At 46.8% G+C, this 21,636-nt stretch overlaps 1 protein-coding gene across 2 annotated transcripts; it reads right to left on the reverse strand.

Moving 5' to 3' along the window:
* Positions 1-13,826: 13,826 nt before the first annotated feature.
* LOC103190571 (transmembrane protein 41A) lies at positions 13,827-21,267 on the reverse strand. Of its 2 annotated transcripts, XM_042345702.1 has the most exons (6): positions 21,104-21,267; positions 19,974-20,127; positions 19,304-19,465; positions 17,038-17,176; positions 15,500-15,556; positions 13,827-14,988 (listed from the first exon to the last, which is right to left on the reverse strand). In XM_042345702.1, the coding sequence occupies exons 1-6, from the start codon at positions 21,214-21,216 to the stop codon at positions 14,765-14,767; spliced, it is 849 nt and encodes a 282-aa protein (XP_042201636.1). In that variant the 5' UTR covers positions 21,217-21,267; the 3' UTR covers positions 13,827-14,764. The 2 variants fall into 2 exon arrangements, with proteins under 2 accessions (XP_042201636.1, XP_042201637.1); XM_042345703.1 differs by lacking the exon at positions 15,500-15,556.
* Positions 21,268-21,636: the final 369 nt, after the last annotated feature.

A 21,636-nucleotide genomic window follows, 5' to 3' on the forward strand; every position in this document is an offset into this window, starting at 1 on the left:
GAGGAAAGAGCGCAGCTGGGAGGCGACAACTCATTCCAGGACCTTGGACAGGAAGTGGAGGTTGGAGATGGGCCGGTAGCTTGATAGCTGCGACGCATCAAGGGAGGGTTTTTTCAAGGTGGGAGTGATGGTGGAAGTTTTTAAGGGAATGGGAACAGAGCCAGAGGAGAGGGACAGGTTGACGATACCTGTGATATGTGGGGCAAGAAGGTGGAGCTGGGAGATAAGGAGTGGAGTGGGGATGGGGTCAAGGGAGCAGGTGGTGTGTTTCAGGGATAAGATGAGTTTGGTGACAGAGAGTAGGGAAATGGGTACGAAAGTGTGTAGCGGAGGATGGGTAGGAGTTGGAGTGTGGGAGGGAGGGGGTGGGGGGGTGGGTGGATGTTGGAGGGGAAGTAACTGCGGAGTGAATTCCCTTGATTTTGGATTCAAGGAAATCCAGCATCTCCTCATAGTGAAGGTTGGAGGAGATGACCTGCGCGGGGTGGCGGGGGGGACGGAGGAGTCGGGATGTGGTAGAAAACAGAAGCCTGGGGTTGTTCTTCGCCTCCAGGAATATCCTGGAGTAGAAGGACGACTTGGCCAAGGCTAGAGTGGAGCGGTAGATTTTGAGGAGGTCCACCCAGATTTGTTGGTGGACCGTTAGACCAGATTTGGCGCACGTGCGTTCAGTGGCCCGCACCTGGCTTTTCAGTGAGCGGAGGTGGGTGGTGAACCAGGGGGAGGATTTTATCTCATTCGATATTATTACACAAAATCCATGCAGCGTATTATTTTGATGGAAAGATCGTTCGAATTTGATTTTATTGTACTTTTCTACATTAAACATTCAAAATTTTATTTTATTCGATATTTTACAGCTTTTACAAATCAGGATCTTTCCGTTGATAGTGATGTAAAAATCGCAGCAAATATCATTTTACTTCACATTCGTACATTACATTTTTTGGAGGATTTTTCATGTCAAGGTATTTCTGTGCCTCTTGTTCAAATACAAAATTTCTTATTACTAAAAAACAAAAAAACTTGATATTATTACAGATAATCCATGGGACATATTAATTTGATGGAAAAATCTTATTGTACATTATTTCCGCCCACTCGGGCGAGCAATCAGGTCAGAGCGGAGGCGGATCCTGGACCCCGCGATCAGCATCAAAGGAGCAGTGGAGGTAAACTGTCTCTGAACTGTCGGAGCGACGAAAAAAAGAAAAAGTGACGTAGGTGTGACTGTTTTTCAACAGCAGAACCAGGGACAAACATCGACAAACTGTCAGAAACTACAACAGTGACAGCAAATGAAAACAAAAAATAATGAAAACACTGTGTGAGATGTGGCAAGTGAAATGCGAAGACTGTGACATGGGGGAGAAAATGGAGGGCGCCCTGAGCCCGGACGACTTCATCTGCAACTCAGCAAGTGTCTGCAACTCAGCAAGTGTCTGCAACTCAGCAAGTGTCTGCAACTCAGCAAGTGTCTGCAACTCAGCAAGTGTCTGCAACTCAGCAAGTGTCTGCAACTCAGCAAGTGTCTGCAACTCAGGAAACTTCAGCTAAGAGTAGCTGAGCTGGAAGCCAAGGTGCAGACACTGCGCTCCATCAGGGACAGTGAGAGGTTTTTGGACAGTATGATGGAGGAAACCATCCCTCCCCTGAGGCTCGGGAGATGCTTGCATCCAGTTAATGCTCAGGGACAGGATGTTTTCATCAGTCCTGCAGACTTGATCAACGGATGTGAGTATTTGATGGACCAGACACCGCAGGAGGTGGTCACCCCACGCTACACACCGAGGGTTCAGAAGGAAAATGACTGGGTGACTGTCCGGCATGGTAGGACGAGGGGACGGGCTGGGCAGAATGCTCCCAATAGTGTAGCACTGTCAAACCAGTACTCTGTACTGAACATTTAGTGTGGATATCTCTAGGAAGGACAGTATAAACCAATTGGTGGAACAAGGGCACCTAGGTAACAGGAATAATGCTGTTGTCATAGGGGATACAACAGCGAGAGGTATAGACCGACATTTTTGTAACAGAAGACAGGAGTCAAGGATGGTATATTGCCTCCCTGATGCAACAGTCTTAGACATTGCAGAAAGGGTGGATAAAATTATTTAGGGGGAAGGAGAACTCCAGAAGTGGTGGTCCAGGTGGGGATCCATGATATTGGTTAAAAAAAGGGCTAAGACTTTACAGGGTCAATATCAAAAGCTGGGGAGGATACTAAAGAATTGAACATCCAAGGTGGCGATCTCTGGATTGCTCCCTGTGCCTCGAGCAAATAAGTACCAGAACGGCAGGATCAAGCATATGAATGCTTGGCTGGAGAAATGGTCCAGAAAAGAGGGCTTCAAGATTCTGGAGATCATTGGGACCATTTCTGGGGGCAGGTGGGACCTGTATCATATGGATGGGTTGCACCAAAACAGGGCTGGGGCGAATGTGCTTGCAGATAGGCTATCTAATGCTGTTGGGAAGGGTTTAAACTAGTTTTGAGGGGGGAAGGGAATGCAAAAAATGAAGAGCTAGAAAATGGAGAAATAAAACAGGGGGGAAGCGCAGAACAGGTCAAGTCGGTCTTGGAGTGGGAGGACAAGTGGTGGAGGAGGATAGCGTGGCCGACCGTATTGAATGCTGCCGATAGGTCGAGGAGGATGAGGAGGCAGAGGGAGCCCTGGTCACAGATGGTCAGAATGTCATTGGTGACCTTGACCAGGGCAGTTTCTGTGCAGAACGGAAACCCGACTGAAGGGGTTCGAATAATGAATGGGTGGAGAGGAAAGAGCGCAGCTGGGAGGCGACAACTCGTTCCAGGACCTTGGACAGGAAGTGGAGGTTGGAGATGGGCCGGTAGCTTGATAGCTGCGACGCATCAAGGGAGGGTTTTTTCAAGGTGGGAGTGATGGTGGAAGTTTTTAAGGGAATGGGAACAGAGCCAGAGGAGAGGGACAGGTTGACGATACCTGTGATATGTGGGGCAAGAAGGTGGAGCTGGGAGATAAGGAGTGGAGTGGGGATGGGGTCAAGGGAGCAGGTGGTGTGTTTCAGGGATAAGATGAGTTTGGTGACAGAGAGTAGGGAAATGGGTACGAAAGTGTGTAGCGGAGGATGGGTAGGAGTTGGAGTGTGGGAGGGAGGGGGTGGGGGGGTGGGTGGGTGACCTGCGCGGGGTGGCGGGGGGGACGGAGGAGTCGGGATGTGGTAGAAAACAGAAGCCTGGGGTTGTTCTTCGCCTCCAGGAATATCCTGGAGTAGAAGGACGACTTGGCCGAGGCTAGAGTGGAGCGGTAGATTTTGAGGAGGTCCACCCAGATTTGTTGGTGGACCGTTAGACCAGATTTGGCGCACGTGCGTTCAGTGGCCCGCACCTGGCTTTTCAGTGAGCGGAGGTGGGTGGTGAACCAGGGGGAGGATTTTATCTCATTCGATATTATTACACAAAATCCATGCAGCGTATTATTTTGATGGAAAGATCGTTCGAATTTGATTTTATTGTACTTTTCTACATTAAACATTCAAAATTTTATTTTATTCGATATTTTACAGCTTTTACAAATCAGGATCTTTCCGTTGATAGTGATGTAAAAATCGCAGCAAATATCATTTTACTTCACATTCGTACATTACATTTTTTGGAGGATTTTTCATGTCAAGGTATTTCTGTGCCTCTTGTTCAAATACAAAATTTCTTATTACTAAAAAACAAAAAAACTTGATATTATTACAGATAATCCATGGGACATATTAATTTGATGGAAAAATCTTATTGTACATTATTTCCGCCCACTCGGGCGAGCAATCAGGTCAGAGCGGAGGCGGATCCTGGACCCCGCGATCAGCATCAAAGGAGCAGTGGAGGTAAACTGTCTCTGAACTGTCGGAGCGACGAAAAAAAGAAAAAGTGACGTAGGTGTGACTGTTTTTCAACAGCAGAACCAGGGACAAACATCGACAAACTGTCAGAAACGACAACAGTGACAGCAAATGAAAACAAAAAATAATGAAAACACTGTGTGAGATGTGGCAAGTGAAATGCGAAGACTGTGACATGGGGGAGAAAATGGAGGGCGCCCTGAGCCCGGACGACTTCATCTGCAACTCAGCAAGTGTCTGCAACTCAGCAAGTGTCTGCAACTCAGCAAGTGTCTGCAACTCAGCAAGTGTCTGCAACTCAGCAAGTGTCTGCAACTCAGGAAACTTCAGCTAAGAGTAGCTGAGCTGGAAGCCAAGGTGCAGACACTGCGCTCCATCAGGGACAGTGAGAGGTTTTTGGACAGTATGATGGAGGAAACCATCCCTCCCCTGAGGCTCGGGAGATGCTTGCATCCAGTTAATGCTCAGGGACAGGATGTTTTCATCAGTCCTGCAGACTTGATCAACGGATGTGAGTATTTGATGGACCAGACACCGCAGGAGGTGGTCACCCCACGCTACACACCGAGGGTTCAGAAGGAAAATGACTGGGTGACTGTCCGGCATGGTAGGACGAGGGGACGGGCTGGGCAGAATGCTCCCAATAGTGTAGCACTGTCAAACCAGTACTCTGTACTGAACATTTAGTGTGGATATCTCTAGGAAGGACAGTATAAACCAATTGGTGGAACAAGGGCACCTAGGTAACAGGAATAATGCTGTTGTCATAGGGGATACAACAGCGAGAGGTATAGACCGACATTTTTGTAACAGAAGACAGGAGTCAAGGATGGTATATTGCCTCCCTGATGCAACAGTCTTAGACATTGCAGAAAGGGTGGATAAAATTATTTAGGGGGAAGGAGAACTCCAGAAGTGGTGGTCCAGGTGGGGATCCATGATATTGGTTAAAAAAAGGGCTAAGACTTTACAGGGTCAATATCAAAAGCTGGGGAGGATACTAAATAATTGAACATCCAAGGTGGCGATCTCTGGATTGCTCCCTGTGCCTCGAGCAAATAAGTACCAGAACGGCAGGATCAAGCATATGAATGCTTGGCTGGAGAAATGGTCCAGAAAAGAGGGCTTCAAGATTCTGGATCATTGGGACCATTTCTGGGGCAGGTGGGACCTGTATCATATGGATGGGTTGCACCTAAACAGGGCTGGGGCGAATGTGCTTGCAGACAGGCTATCTAATGCTGTTGGGGAGGGTTTAAACTAGTTTTGAGGGGGAAGGGAATGCAAAAAATGAAGAGCTAGAAAATGGAGAAATAAAACAGGGGGGAAGCGCAGAACAGGTCAAGTCGGTCTTGGAGTGCATGTGCCTAAATGCAAACAAGATTGGTGAGTTGTAGGCTCTAGTGGTCATAGGGGGATACGATGCAGTAGCAGTAACAGAGACATGGCTCAAGCAAGGACAGGAATGGGAGCTGAATATTGCTGGCTATAATATATTCAGGAGGGATAGTTAAGGAAAAAAAAGAGGGGGTGTGGCAATGTTAGTCAAAGATAGCCATGGAAAGGGTCGAGGTGCTGGAGGGCCCCAAAACGGAATCTATCTGGTTAGAGTTAAGGAACAAAAAAGGAGCTGTTACACTGATAGGTGTATACTATAGACCACCAAATAGTGGGAAGGAAATAGATGAGCAGATCTGCAAGCAGATCTCAGACAGATGCAAGGCCAATAGAGTCGTGATAATGGGGGACTTTAATTATCCCAACATAGACTGGCAAAACAACAGCGCAAAGGGCAAGGAGGGGGAAAGATTCCTAAAATGCATACAGGACAACTTTCTTGATCAGTACGTTTCCAGCCCAACAAGGAAGGAAGCAGTGCTAGATCTAGTTCTGGGGAATGAAGTAGGACAAGTGGAGCAGGTTTCAGTGGGAGAGCATCTGGGTAATAGTGATCATAACATCATTAGATTCAAAGTGCATATGGAAAGAGACAAGGAACCATCTAAGGTAAAGATATTCAACTGGAAGAGGGCAAATTTCAGTGAGTTAAAAAGGGACCTAGCCAAGGTGGACTGGAAAGAAAGATTGGCAGGTAAAACAACTAAAGAGCAGTGGGAAGTCTTCAAGGATGAGATAGCTCGGGGACAAAATAAATACATTCCCACAAAAGGGAAAAGTAGGGCTTCCAAACCTCCGTGGATGACGAAGGTAATTGTATCTAAATGAAGCAGAAAAAGGAGGCGTATGACAAATGTCAAACCCAAGATACAGAAGACAACCAAATCGAATATAGGAAGTGCAGAAGAGGTTTGAAAAAGGAAATAAGAGGGGCAAAAAGATTATACGAAAAAAGGTTAGTGGGTAACATTAAAGGGAATTCAAAAATATTTTACAAACATATCAAGGAAAAAAGGTTAGTCAAAGGTAGGGTGGGGCCAATTAAGGACCAAAGGGGGAAATCTTATTGTGGAGGCTGATGTGCTGAATGAGTACATTGCATCTGTCTTCACAAAAGAAGTGGATGCACCAAATGCCGCAGTATCCTAGGAGAGGGTAGAGGAAATGGATAGGATACGTATAAACAGAGAGGAGATACTGAAAAGGTTGACTGCGCTGAAGTCGCCCGGTCCGGACGGGATGCAGCCATGGGAGGCATGGTACAAATAGCAGAGGCTTGGCTACAATTTTTCAATCTTCGTTAGACACAGGGGTGGTGCCAGAGGACTGGAGAGTGGCCAATGTTACTCCCCTGTACAAAAAGGGACAGAAGGACAAACCTGGGAACTACAGGCCAGTCAGCCTAACATCAGTAGTGGGGAAACTCCTGGAGACTATAATCCGGGACAGAATAAATCTTCACTTAGAAGAATATGGGTTAATTAGGGACAGCCAACATGGATTTGTTAAAGGCAAATCTTGTCTAACAAATCTAATAGAATTTTTCGATGAGGTAACGGAGAGCGTGGATAAAGGTAGTGCAGTTGATGTAGGTTATATGGAATTTCAAAATGCATTTGACAAAGTGCCACATGAAAGACTTGTAAGAAAGCTTCTGCCCATGGTATAAAAGGAAGAGTGGCAGCATGGATCCAGAACTGGCTGGGAGACAGAGAGCAGAGAGTTGTGGTGAACGGCTGCTTTTCTGACTGGAGAATCCCCCAGGGATCCCCCAGGGATCGGTATTAGGTACTATTAGGACCACTGCTCTTCTTAATATATATAAATGATCTGAACTTGGGTATAGCAAGCACCATTTCCAAGTTTGCGGACAACACAAAATTAGGTAGGGGGGTAAACAGTGAGAAGGATAGCAGCCAACTGCAGGAAGACATAGACAGAATGGTAAAATGGGCAGACACATGGCAGATGAGTTTCAATGTGGAGAAATGTGAAGTAATGCATTTTGGTAGAAAGAATGGGGGGAGGCAATATAAGCTGGTAATACAATCTTAAGGGGGGTGAAAGAACAAAGAGACCTGGGGGTTCAGGTAAATGAATCCTTGAAGGTGGCAGGACAGGAAGATAAAGCATTAAAAAGGGCATATGGGATACTAGGCTTTATAAATAGGGGCATAGAGTACAAGAGTCAGGAGGTTATGATTAACCTGTATAAAACACTGGTTAGGCCTCAGTTAGAATACTGCGCCCAGTTCTGGGCACCACTCTATAGGAAGGATGTTAAAGTATTGGAAAGGGTGCAGAGGAGATTTACGAGGATGGTACCAGGAATTAAGGACCTTGATTATGAGGAAAGGCGAGTGAGGCTAGGATTATTCTCATTGGAGCAGAGAAGGTTACGAGGAGACCTAATAATAGGGGATTTGATAGGTTAGAAAGGAAAAAACTATTTCCACTGGTGGGTGTGTCGGTGACTTGAGGTCACAGATTTAAAATAGTCTCGAAAAGAAGCAGAGGGGGGGGTGAGAAGAAAATTTTTCACGCAGTGAGTTGTTCGATTCTGGAACGCATTGCCTGAAAGGATGGTGGAGGTCGATTCGATAACTACTTTTAAAAACGCGGTGGATGGGTATTTGAGGAGGACGGGTTTGCCGGGTTATGGGGAAAGGGCTGGGGAGTGGGATTGACATTACATTGCTCTTCTCAAAGAGCCGGTTACAGACTCAATGGGCTGAACGATTTTTTGTGCTGTACGATTCTATGATTCTATGATCTGTACGAATCCCGACTGAGGTACAATTTCAAAGGCTTTGGAATAAATAATAATAATAATAATAATAATCCTTGCATTTGATATAGCGCTTTTCACGTCAGGAGGATGTCCCAAAGCGCTTCACAGAACACATGGTAAAGTGAATTGACTGTATATTTGTGGGCGAACGCGACAGCCAATTGCGCACAGCAATGTCCCACAAACAGTCGTAGATTGAAAATGACCAATTTATTATTGTTTTGTTTTGGAGGGATTATTATTAGGCTCTGTGTGGAGTAAGGAAACTTGCCCAAGGTTTCGCCCTCTGCCTGGAATTGAACTCAGGTCTCTCGCTTGCAAAGCGAGTGCTCTAACCACTGACTGAGCTACAGGACTCCAATAAAGTGATATTTGATGCGATTTCTGAACAAATATGCCGGAAAAAAGCATTTCTCTGAATTTCTGTTAACTTTCTGATGTTTGATGTAATATCAGTAATATCTACAAGAGCACTTTTGATGAACTTTCTGTTAAATTTCTGACGTTTTATGAAAGATCTCGGCTGAAATATCACTTTACTCCACAATTTTACCCTAAAGCTCTTGAAATTGTATTTCAGTCGAGATTTTTACAAACATCTCATCAAACATAAGAAATTGAATAGAAATTCCAAAAGTGTTTTGGGTAGAAATGAGCAGTGAAAAACTATTCATGGAATTTCAATAAAATGTCCGATATTTGATGCGTTTTCTGGATGATCTATGAAATTGCGTTTAATTGAATTACTGTAAAATCTCTGGTACTTGATGCAATTTCTGCATAAACATGCCAGAAAAGAAAGTTTCATCGAATTTCTGTTAACTTTTTGATATTTGATGTGATATCTGTAAAGATCTAAACTGAAATACAATTTCAAGGGCCTTTGGCGTAAAAATGTGGAGCAAAGTGGTATTCAATGCGTTTCTGGACAAACATACTGGAAAAGGGCATGTACTGAATGAGTACTTTGCATCTGTCTTCACGACGGAAATGGATGCCCCAAATGCCGCAGTATTGGATGAGAGGGTAGAGGAAATAGATCAGATTACTATAGACAGAAAGGAAGTTCTGAAAAGATTGACTGGGCTCAAAATTGATAAGTCACCAGGACCAGATGGGTTTCACCCAAGGTTGCTGTGGGAGATACGGGTTCAAATAGCGGAGGCTTTGGCCATTATATTTGAATCTTCATTGGACACAGGAGTGGTGCCAAGAGACTGGAGAGTGGGTAATGTTATTCCCCTATACAAAAAGGGGCAGAAAGACAAACCCGGAAATTACAGGCCAGTCAGCCTAACTTCGGTAATAGGAAAACTCCTGGAGACCATAATCCGGGACAGAATAAATCTCTACTTAGAGGAATATGAGGTAATTAGAGACAGCCAACATGGATTTGTTAAAGGCAAATCTTGCCTAACAAATCTAATAGAATTTTTTGAAGAGGTGACTGCGAGGGTTGATGAGGGAAATGCAGTGGACGTTATTTACATGGATTTCAAAAAGGCTTTTGACACAGTACCGCATAAGAGATTAATAAAAAANTTGGAGGCCCACGGTATTAAGTGGCAGATTGGATTAAGAACTGGCTGAGTGACAGAAAGCAGAGGGTGGCGGTTAATGGGTGTTTCTCGAAATGGAAGGAGGTGTGCAGCGGTGTCCCCCAGGGATCGGTATTGGGACCACTGCTCTTTCTAATATATATTAATGATCTGGACTTAGGTATAGAGAGCACTATTTCCAAGTTTGCAGATGATACAAAGTTAGGTAGGGTAGTAAATAGTGAAGAAGATTGTGACGGACTGCAGGCAGATATACACAGAATGGTGGAATGGGCTGACATGTGGCAGATGGATTTCAATGTGGATAAGTGTGAGGTGATACACTTAGGTAGGAAAAATGATAGGAGGCAACATAGACTTGGTAGCTCAATCTTAAGGGGGGTGAACATACAGAGAGATCTGGGTGTTCAAGTAAGCGAATCATTAAAGGTAGCGGAGCAGGAAGATAAGGCAGTAAAAAAGGCATTTGGTGTACTGAGCTTTATTAGTTGGGGCATAGAATGTAAGAGTAGGGAGGTTATGCTTAATCTGTACAAAACACTGGTTAGGCCTCAGCTGGAGTACTGCGTCCAGTTCTGGGCACCTTACCTCAGGAAGGACATTAAGGCATTAAGGGTGCAGAGGAGATTCACGAGAATGATAGCAGGAATGGGGAACCTTAGCTATGAGGACAGGCTGGAGAAGTTAGGACTTTTCCCATTAGAGCAGAGAAGGTTACGCGGGGACCTGATAGAGGTCTTCAGGATCATGAAAGGTTTCGACAGGCGAGATAGGGAAAAGCTGGTTCCGCTGGTAGGTGTGTCTGTGACCCGTGGTCACAGTCTTAAGATATCTACCAAAAAAAGCAGAGGAGAGGTTAGAAGAAATGTTTTCACTCAGCGAGTTGTTCGAATTTGGAATGATCTGCCTGAAAGGGCAGTGAAGTCTGATTCGATAACAGCTTTTAAGAGAGAACTGGATAGGTATCTGGGGAAGACGGGTTTGCAGGGTTATGGGGAGAAAGCTGGTGATTGGGGTTAGTGAAAGTGACGCTCTGTCAAATAGCCGGCACAGACCCGATAGGCCGAATGGCCTCCTTCTGTGCCGTAACATTCTATGAATCTTTGAATCTAAATTCATGGAATTTCTGTTAAATTTATTATGTTTGATGTTTGTCAAAATCTCAACTGAAATACAATTTCAAGAGCTTTAGGGTAAAATTGTGGAGCAGTGATATTTGATGCGATTTCTGCACAAACAGCTACAAAAGATCGTTTCATGGAATTTCAATAACATTTCTGATATTTGACGTGATTTCTGTAAAAATAAACCAGAAGAGCGTTTCATACAATTTCTTTAAAATTTCTTACATTTGATGCGATGTTTCTAAAAAATCTCAGAAATACAATTTCAAGGGCTTTTTTAGGGTAAAAATGTGGAGTAGTGATATTTGATGCGATTTCTGCACAAACATGCCAGAAAAGAGCTTTTCGTGGAATTTCTGCAACATTTCTGATATTTGATGTGATATCTGTTAAAATTTCGACTGAAATAAAACTTCAAGGGCTTTAGGGAAGAAATGTGGACTAAAGTGATATTTCGACTGAATAGCGATTTCTGCCCAAACATGCTACTGTGAGCTTTCTGTGGATTTTCTAAGTATCTGATAGTTGATGTGGTATCTGTAAAAATTTTGATTGAAATACATCTTTCAAGGGCTTTAGGGAAGAAATGTGGAGTAAAGTGATATTTGATGTGATTTCTGCCCAAACATGCAACAGTCACATTTTGTGGGATATCTGTAATAAACTTGATTAAAATACAATTTCAAGGGCTTTAAGGTACAAATGTGGAGTAAAATGATATTTAATGCAATTTCTGCGAACATGCAACAGAACCACATTTTGTGGAATTTCCATAAAAATCCAATGGTTTCTGCACAAACAAGTCAAATTTCGTGGAATATCTGTACAAATCCCAACTGAAATACAATTTCAAGGGCTTCAGGATTTAAATGTGGGAGTAAAATGATATTTGAAGTGATTTCTGCAGAAGCATGCAACTTCACATCGTGTGGAATATGTGTAAAAATCTCGACTGAAATACAATTTGAAGGGCTTTAGGGTACAGATGTGGAGCAAAATTATATTTGATGCGATTTCTGCAACAAAACCACATTTTATGGAATTTCCATAACATTTTTAAGTAAAGTAACATTTGAGGTAATTTAAGAATAGATGTTGAGATGGTCAGGCCCAATCTGGCATTTGCCGTGGTTGAGCCGAACTTCAGCTTGTCCTGAGTATATCATCCCTGATCCTAGCGTGAGCGAGCCTGGGGAAGGCCCTCACCGTCTCCTCGCTCTGCCAGAAGAACACCTGGTTTCGAACACCATGTGCCAAAGGGCCTCCTTTACCAAGTTTACAGGCAGTCAATGTGGGTTTCGCTGTGAGTGCCCAGGAACAGGTCATATAGCACCAAGTGCCGTGACAGTGGGTCCCCAGGGACAAACCGCGAGAGAATCCATTCCATGTTTCTCCAAACCGCCTTTGTGAAATACTCCAGGAAGAGGTGGTCCACGGACCCCTGGCCTCTGCAGCTGGCACGAGGGCAAAGTGCTGATTGGCCCAGATCTCGACCGTACATGAAAACCCTGAGGGGGAGGGCCCCTTTTATCACCAGCCAGGCCATGTCCTGATTGTTGTCGGTCAGGGCTGGTCACGAGGAGTTTGCCAGGCGTAGCTGGCTGTCGCCACAGGGTACCTCCGGATCGGGTCTGCCCTCTCCCCCTTTTGAACTGTTTCAACTACCTGCAGCCTGGACCACTCAGTTTGGGATGGTGCTTTTCAGCAATTTCTCAACATCTCCAACTGTGTGGAACTTTTCAAGGTAGTTTTGTCAGACCCATCCTTCGTAGCACCGGTTACAGATAGAAACCCAGCACGTAGCGGCATTTGTTGCCGGTGTCGTGGGGCTCCAGGCACAGCCTCAGGCAGTTGCACACAAAGGTGGACATGAGGATCAGGATTACATTCAGGACCCCTTTACCCCCCCCTTTTCTGGGGTTTTGTGCATCGTGTGAAAAGCTTTGACATTTTGATGTGATAAAATGTTGGATCAAAAGCATTATGATTCTTGTTATTATTAAATGCTGTTCTAAGTATCAACCTTATTGATAAATTGACCCCAGACTGAGGCATACCCTGGCAAGTTGAACTGTTTGGAAGTGGTTCTGCGACTCTGACAGAAGGGAAGGCTTTTCTCACTCTAACATTGTTTAGGCAAGCATCAAAATCAAAGAAATGTGGATAACCGAATTCACTGAGGAAGATAATTTATTGGGATTACGAGTCTGAACAGTAAGCACCAACAAGCAAACTCCATTTAGAGTGAGCAGCAGGAAGTGCAGCTCTCTCTCTGGTAAATGTCCAGCATAAACCATTGTTTTGGTGAATCCTCAAACGCCATGTAGGGGGTTGGTGGGGAAGCTGACATTGATTGACTTGCAGCTTCCGCACTCCAGATGGCCAAATGGGAGGAGGGAGTCCAACCTCTTGGCTGCTGCGGGGCGCAATCCCTATTTGATAAGGTCCCCGGGCCACATAAGCAATATTCTAGCGTTTCCCTTCCAGAAACAAAAAGATTTACACATTGTCCTTTTCACATTGAAACCACATCTCAAACCGTCTGAGTGGACACTGCAGCCTGGGCACCTGAGCTGAGGGTGGGGAAGGGAAAAGGTGGAACAAAAGTGTGATCAAGGACCTGCCTTGAAATAGGGGAAGGAGCGAGTCAGAGGGATTCCAGGTATGGAATTCCAGACAGCGTGGGGCAAAATGGTGATGGTGAAGGGACTGAAGCAAGCCGGTGTTTGCTTGGCAAAAGGAATGGCTGGGTCGTGATTGAGGTATGATGGGGGAAAGGGGACGGGATGAAGAGCATTCTCACTGTGGCGGGTGGGGGGGGGGGGGGGGTGCAGCTTGCAGTGAGGAAGCTGCACAGCACACGGTTCTCCCCAGTGGCGGCCGAGGGACTCTCTGATCTTGTCCTGACAATGAACAGAACGCAGCTTTCACTTCTCTTTTTGTCTTACTTTCTCAACACTCTCTCCCTCAATTACTCTCTCGCACCTTCACTCCCCTCACACTTTTTCCCCCCACCTCCACCCCCGCTCCTCTCAATCATTCCCTCTCTCCCCTCAGCTGCATGGCTTTGGCAGCGGGAACAGCCGCATTAACGGCCGGCATTATTTCCACTCCACGCGCTGAGCCCCCCACCAACTTTGGTTCCTGCCGCTGCCATGAGAGGACGTTCACCAGGAAGGGAGGGAGCGGGCAGTGTAAGTTGGAAATCGTATTGGACCGGGTGAAACCTTCCAACGGGCCGGATGCACCGATGCCCCCACAGGATACAAGCGTGACTTATCTCATCTGTCACTTAGTCAAAACAGTGTGCAGCAGCAATAAACAAGGCAAACAGGATGCTGGGCTGCCACTGAAATACAATATTCAGTGTGAACAGTGTAACTCACAACAGTGCATGACAGTTGTCAGTGTGACACTAAGTGAGGTCACAAGACCTTCATAGGTCTGACTGACAATCTTGTGTCAAGTCGTGGACATTGTGTGGTCAAAAATTTGTTCTTGAGGCAGGGCACATTACACTTACCCCCAATCATAACCTTGAAGCAGTGATCCTCTCACTCAAAAGCAAGTGCTGGAGTCACAAATAGTCTTCTCAATTGGAGACACCATGTGTACAATGTGTGGTGTGCCAGTGGCTCAGGGAGTGTTGTTCCATGACTTTATACCAAGCTGGGCACCATGCTTTAACACTGGCAGTGACCAGCCTCATAGCTATCAACCCTTCCTTGATCTCTGACTTTAAACAATGCGAAGATATAAATTTCAGTAATCAATACCCAGAGGGGGCACTGGGCTTTGTTTTGCCCAGGAAGAAAAGGTTTAAACATTCAACAACACTTAGTGTGAAACGGACAAGCAAACGCAGTGCAGAGGGTGAGAAACACGTGAGTCAGTCAGTTATGGCTCCATACCCTTCTCAGCTCTGATCAGCCAAACACAATTGCATAACACAACATCATTGCAAATTTCTCAAACAACTATATTCATCCAACATCCGAAATACTAGAGCCTGACCTCTGTCATCTCTGTTTGCTGTCAGCGTCTGAATGGCTATTTTTAACCTTAGCGTCTAGTCTCAGGTGCCACTGGCTATAATGTCTGATCAGAGCTCCAGGTACCAGGGCCACAAAGGCAATGCCCAAGAGCTTCAAGAGGATGGACCAGGATAGGAGGTTATCCAGCGAGGAGATCTCAGACAGGATGCAGCCAGCCTGCACACAGATAAAGTTATAGGGAAGGAGACCTGGAACGAGGCAAGAAGAATTGTTGTCACAACATGTTCATATAAAGCAAAGAACCCGACACCCGCACTGGACAAACTGGGACTCAGGTAGTAATGAGCAGATTCCTGTAGCAGATCTCTGCGGGTATGTCTTTCTCGCCCTTCCTGTTTGTGTGTGTTTCTCTAACTGTTCCCATTTCTCTCACTGCAACTGTGTGTGTCTGTATGTCTTTCTGTGTCTATGTATGTTTCTGTGTGTGTGTCTCTGTGTGTCTCTCCAACACAAGGCACCTTTTAATATACTGTCTGACCTAGGCATGCTGGACAGACAGTGTAGAGCAGCATGGTCCAAAATGCAGCGCTTGGGCCGCCATCGGCCCGGCGGGTGATATTATTCTGTCCGCAAGCATTTCCAACATTGCAACTTCCACTTCCTCCCTCCCTGGTGAATGGCAGTGGCAGGAGCCGGTGTTTGGGAGGACGCAGCGCAGAGAGCCTTTACTACAGGCTGTCAGGCCAGCGCGTCTCTTACCAACTGCATCCTTAGCAGCCAACCACCGGCTCCTGTCCCTGCAGATAGTGACCTGCCCTTGGGAGATTAGAAGAGAGAGGGATTGAGACAGGGGAAGAGGGGGGAGAGATGAGGGGGGGGGAGAGAGACAGAGGGGAGAGTGAGGGGAGGGGTGGAGAGAGTGAGGGAGGGGGCTGGGAGGAGAGAGTGAGGGGGAGGGGAGAGAGGGGGAGAGTGTATGTGTGTGAGGTAATAAAGAGGGAGGGAGAGAAGACTGTGTGAGAGAGGGGGAGAGAGTGAGAGGTGGTGAATGTGAGGAGGGGGAGAGAAAGAAACAGATGGGAGATTGAGAGAGTTTGAGAGGTGTGTGGGAGAGAGTATGTGAGAGAGGAAAGGGGGGGGGGGGGAAGAGAGAAGGTGAGGTGTGAGAGAGTAATTGAGAGAGGGGAGGTGGAGTGTGAGAGGGAAGAGAGTGTGAGAAGGAGAGTGAAAGAGTAACTGAGAGAGTATGTGAGAGGAGAGTGGTGAGAGAGGGGGGGAAGAATGTCCTCCCCTCTCACTCTCTCTGTCCTTCCATCCCGCTCTCTTGTCCCCCATCCCCTCGCTTTCTCTCCCCCTCTTCTCGATACCCCCTCCTCTCTCCCTTTCCTCCTCCTCCTCTCAACCCCCTCCTCACTCTCTCCCCCCCCTCCTCTCTCCCCACTCCTCTTCACCCCTCCTCTCTCCCACCTCCTCCCTCCCCACTCTTTCCCATCTCAATCACTCTCTCTCCCTATCTCTCTCCCAAGGTTACCATCCGCAGCGGCAGGACTAAGTTGCTAAAGATGTGGTTGGTAAGAGACGCGCTTGCCTTCCTGACAGACATCAGTAATGACTCTGCACGCTGCCTCCCAACCGCTGCCCTGGGAGGACGTTCACCAGGGAGCGAATTGAAATATTGGAATAATAATAATAATAATAATAATCCTTGCATTTGATATAGCGCTTTTCACGTCGGGAGGACGTCCCAAAGCGCTTCACAGAATAGACTGTAAAGTGAATTGACTGTATATTTGTGGGCGAACGCGGCAGCCAATTGCGCACAGCAATGTCCCACAAACAGTCGTAGATTGAAAATGACCAATTTATTATTGTTTTTGTTTTGGAGGGATTATTATTAGGCGTGTGGAGTAAGGAAACTTGCCCAAGGTTTCGCCCTGCCTGGAATTGAACTCAGGTCTCTCACTTGCAAAGCGAGTGCTCTAACCACTGAGCTACAGGACTCCACGAACTGTGGGAGTGGAAATGGTCTCGGGCCGGATGTGGCCCACAGCTGGCCCACGCTGGATGTGGCCCGTGGACCTTTGAAACTGGCCTACGGCAGCCAAAATTTTGGACCACCCTGATGTAGGAGCATTACTCTCCATGTATATAAAACCTACACATGGAAATTGTCTACAGTCTGTCCACACTCCCAGGTTAGTGACAGTATGAATGAGAGACTGAGTAGCGCACTTCCTACACTGTCCAGTATTCCCAGGTCAGTGACAGCACAAGTTAGAGCCAGAGTAAAGACTTACCAATGACGACGGAGAAGAAGAACTGTGGGAGTGGGATGTTGAGAATTGGGGAGGTGATGTTAAGGAACCAGTTTGGAGTCATCGGGAAAAACCTCAGGAAGAGAAGGAAGAAAAATAGACAGCTGCGATTCTCCTCCACCTGCAAAGAGGTCAGAGTTCAGTAGAAATTTGTTTTGCTCAGCCGAGTGTCTGACAAATAAGGAAAACCAGCACCATTCCAAACCAGACTTAAGTTCCATGTATATAAACCTACACACAGAAATTCCCATGTCTGGAATAGAATGCCAAATAAAATTGGTCTCACAACACTATATGGCTGTTTGTGGAACATTGCTGTGAGAAAATTGGCTGCCACGTTTGCCCACAAAATACGATCACTGTTAAGTGTTTTTGAGACGACTGAATGCTGTGATAAAGTGTTCCAAGAAATGCAAGGATTATTATATTTATTCTAATTGTAACTATGTACTCTTTCCCTATAGGGACACATCCTGCTTACCTAATTTATAGAGAGTATTAGACAGGTTGGCAACAGCCAAACCTTGGGGACTCCAGTGTGTGCGTTGGGGGTACCTGGCGGAGTCTAACCAGCTAAAACAGCCTAGCTTGCCATTGCAAGCACTGTCTGGCAAACTTTCCACTGCTTGTCCAGCTAGGACCACCCTATCCATTAGGGCTTTGGCTTCCAGGGATAGAATGTGTGAGAGCATTGCCACCTTTTTCCTGCCCACAGCTCAGATACAAGTCCCATTGAGCAATAGTTCCACCAGTTAGAGTGCAAAGATGAATCTGCTTCTCTCTCTGCAAGGCAGTCAAAGTGGATTCCAAGGCCTGGATATATGACCGTGTGTTCACAAACTCTGTCTTCAGGAGTTGTCACCTCAAGCCTCAGACAAACATATGCTTTATTAGTAATAATCCTTGCATTTGATATAGCACCTTATCACGTCTTCAAGATGTCTCAATTCGCTTCACAGAATATAACGTAAAGTGAATTGACTGTATACTTTGTGAGCGAAACGCGGCAACCAATTGCACACAGACCCACAAACAGTCATGGATTGAGTGACAAAATTATTATGTTTTTTTTTTGAAGGGATTATTACCCCCAGAAAAGCGATCCGCCAATCGACTCAAAAACTGGCTCCTACTTACTGCTACATAAACTGAGGTGTTTGGAGTAAGGAAACTTGCCCAATGTTTCGCCCTGCCTGAGAATCAAACCCAGGTCCTTTCGCTTGTGAGACGAGTGTTCTTATCTCTAAGCTACAGGTCTCCATGCCTTAGCGTGGACATTTACAGGGCAGTTTGTAAAATGTCAGCTAGATCACTGATGAGATACCAGCAGAGATCAATGGTCAATGATCTGAGAACGTCAGCAAAGGTCAGCCATGGTAAATCAATAGAGGTGTGTGGGCAGTGGAAGTCAGCCATACCAGCTACTTCAGCAACATTTGCAACACAGCAGCTTGCAGCAAGTGTCGCAGATAACTTCACCAACTGTGTCCATGCTGGTATTTTTTTTCCCTACTGGAGCTCTCTTCTCTCATCCCATTCCCTTCTCTGTTCCCCATCATGTCTGTGCTGATGCTCATTCCTTCACTGGAGCTATGTGCTCTAACTCCCTTCCCTGCTCTCTGCCCATCGTATCTGTAATGCTGCTCATTCCTCACTGGAACTCTCAAATCCCATTCCCTGCTCTCTCGCTATAGTGTCTGTGCTGGTGCTCACGCCCCTACTGGAGCTCTCCACAAGAATACCACTCCTGGCTCTCCCCATCTTGTTTGTGCTGGTGCTCACTCCCCCACTGCATTTCTCTACTCTAATCCCATTCCCTGCTCTTTCCCTATGTTTCTGTGCTGATGCTCATGCCTCACTGGAGCTCTGCGTCAAACATAATGCTCTCTTATACCATTCCCAAACCCAAACCCTTTCCCTGCTCTCTTCCTGTACCTTTATTATGTTTGCCCCGTGCCAATGGTCCAGATTCTGCATTAAATTTGCAGGTGGCAGACGTACATTGGTTTAACATCTCATTCAAAGGACAGCACCTCTGACAATGCAGTACTTCTACCAGGACTGCACTGGAGCAACAACCTGGACCTTGAGCTCACTTAGGGCTTGAACGCACCAACCTGTAAATTAATTTAGAGGCAAGAACCTCTAATTTACATATTGCTGCATGAGAGGAAGGGAGATGGAAATCACTTTGTTTCCAAAAACCATTCCTCTGCGTCCTCCCGACGTGGAAGTTAAAGTTAGTTACTCTCTGCTGCAGCATCGAGACTCTCTCTGGGAAGCGTTGCACCATATATTGCTTGCCATAGGTTTTGGAGAGTAGGAAGCAGAAAGTGGCCCCTATCGCTGTCAGGTTGCAACACAAAGCGAGACCCAGCCACGGTCCGAACAAGGCCCCGGCCAGTATGTTCTACAAAGAGAAGGGGAGAGGCATTAAGCAGTGAGCAGAAATACAGTTGGAAGTAGCACTGGGAAGATGAGATTGTACGTCTTTATACATCAAATAAATATATGTTGAAACGTCTTAAAATGCTTCAAAGGAAATTGCTGTCAAGTGTAGTAGCTGTTTTGTAGGCAACTGATTACTCACAGCAATGTTCATAAACAACCAAGAATAAGTGCCAAATTTTATCTGGGGGATTGTTGGCCAGGACACAGAGAGAGAAACTCCTTTCTCTTTTTACGATCTTTTAACAGAACCTCGATTTAACATCTCATCTGAAGGACGGCACCTCTGACCGGCAAGAGGTGAGTGACTGAGCCAAGCATATATATATATATATATATATATATGTGTATGTGTGTATGAGGGCCGGCAATCGGGGAATAGGGTCTAAAATCCAGTGATTTCAAACGGGATTTCATGAGGAAACTGACTGAGGAATGCTTCTTGTTGAACATGGAGCACAGATACTCACAAGTAGGGAGGAGCCCGGGATGGCGAAGGTCTGTTTGTAGAGATAGGCACTACAGTACAGGAGCAGGACATAGCCCGGGTGCTGATCTTTGTATGAGTGTAGCTGCCCAGCGATGACCCGCAGCTCCTCCAGGTCAGACGGAAAGCTGAGTGTTCTAAGAGCAAACCAAAAAGGTGCGTTACAACACTGTTACAGAGATAGGCGAGAGGAGGTTAACACAGGGTAAAGGGAAGAGATATTTGTTTAGATGGTGAATGGGTGATGAGAAATGTTGAGAATCAGGTCAGAGGCAATTGTTTGGCGTTGGAATTCATTATGAGTGACTATGAAGGTCAGATTCAAAAGGACAGTAAATATAATGACCCTTCACACTCTCCTGCCTTTTGTCCTCAGTCAAACATCAAAGAACATAATCCCCGCCCTGCAAGTTATAAACAGTGTAAAAATCCATCACTAAGTCTCCTCTCAACTCTTTCTGCTCTGAACACCCCCAGTTCCTCCAAACATAAGAATGAATAGGCAGCGCAACAACGAGCCCTTTTGTGTCGAAAACCTTTCACAAAAGCGAGAATACAGCCGCACATCAACACACTTTGGCAGCAGAGATTTGAAGGGATGACGGCAAACCTGGTGAGGGTGAGGGGGCGGAGAGGGGCCAAACTGTACTGAGGAATGTAGGATAAGCACAAAAGATTGTGACAAACTAGAAATGTAAAGTTCAGCCTCAAGTTGGACTGCGGTCACATCGGACAATGGCGCCGGGAAAGCGGTGACGCAATCGGCTGTTTGGATCACCGGTGAAAGCGCCTGAAAGGCGCTAAACAAATGTAATCTTCTTGTTGTTGTTGTTGTTGTTGTTGAAAGATGATGGATTCAAGAGACGCACAGATAGTGCGGAAGGTTAAAGGATGGGGTCAGAATATAGGATGGGGAGGGTTTGGAATTTGCCGGATCTTAACTGGGCCGAAGCCACACTGTAAGAGTAGTTTGGGGCATAAAATCCCATCCGACTGCCGTGTGACCCCCAACACCAATACAACCCCTCTCCCAACACACCCATACAGCCCCCACTCCCCACACATACCCCGATATATGCGCCCCCCCCCCGGGGTTACAGCGGCGGTGCTGACCTGGCGGAGTCGGAGTCGGATTGGCTGACGGGCAGACTGCAGGACAGCAGGTACAGGGCGGCCGTGGCGGCGCCGAAAATAAGCAGCAGCTCGAGGGGCGACTCGCGAGGCATCAGCGCGACCCGGAGCCTCAGCTCAGCTCAGCCCCTCCCCCTCCCCCTCCGCGGCTCGGAGCCTCAGCCCCTCCCCCTCCCCCCCGCGGCTCGGAGCCTCAGCTCAGCCCTCCCCCTCCCCCCCGCGGCTCGGAGCCTCAGCCCCTCCCCCTCCCCCCCGCGGCTCGGAGCCTCAGCCCCTCCCCTCCCCCCGCGGCTCGGAGCCAGCCCCTCCCCCCCCGCGGCTCGGAGCCTCAGCCCCTCCCCCCCCGCGGCTCGGAGCCTCAGCCCCTCCCCCCCCCCCCCCCGCGGCTCGGAGCCTCAGCCCCTCCCCCCCCTCCCCCGCGGCTCGGAGCCTCAGCCCCTCCCCCCCCGCGCTCGGAGCCTCAGCCCTCCCCCCCCTCCCCCGCGGCTCGGAGCCTCAAGCCCCTCTCCCCCGCG

The sequence above is a fragment of the Callorhinchus milii genome, unplaced genomic scaffold (assembly GCF_018977255.1).
Source record: "Callorhinchus milii isolate IMCB2004 unplaced genomic scaffold, IMCB_Cmil_1.0 Scaffold76, whole genome shotgun sequence".
Classification (NCBI taxonomy): Eukaryota; Metazoa; Chordata; class Chondrichthyes; order Chimaeriformes; family Callorhinchidae; genus Callorhinchus; species Callorhinchus milii.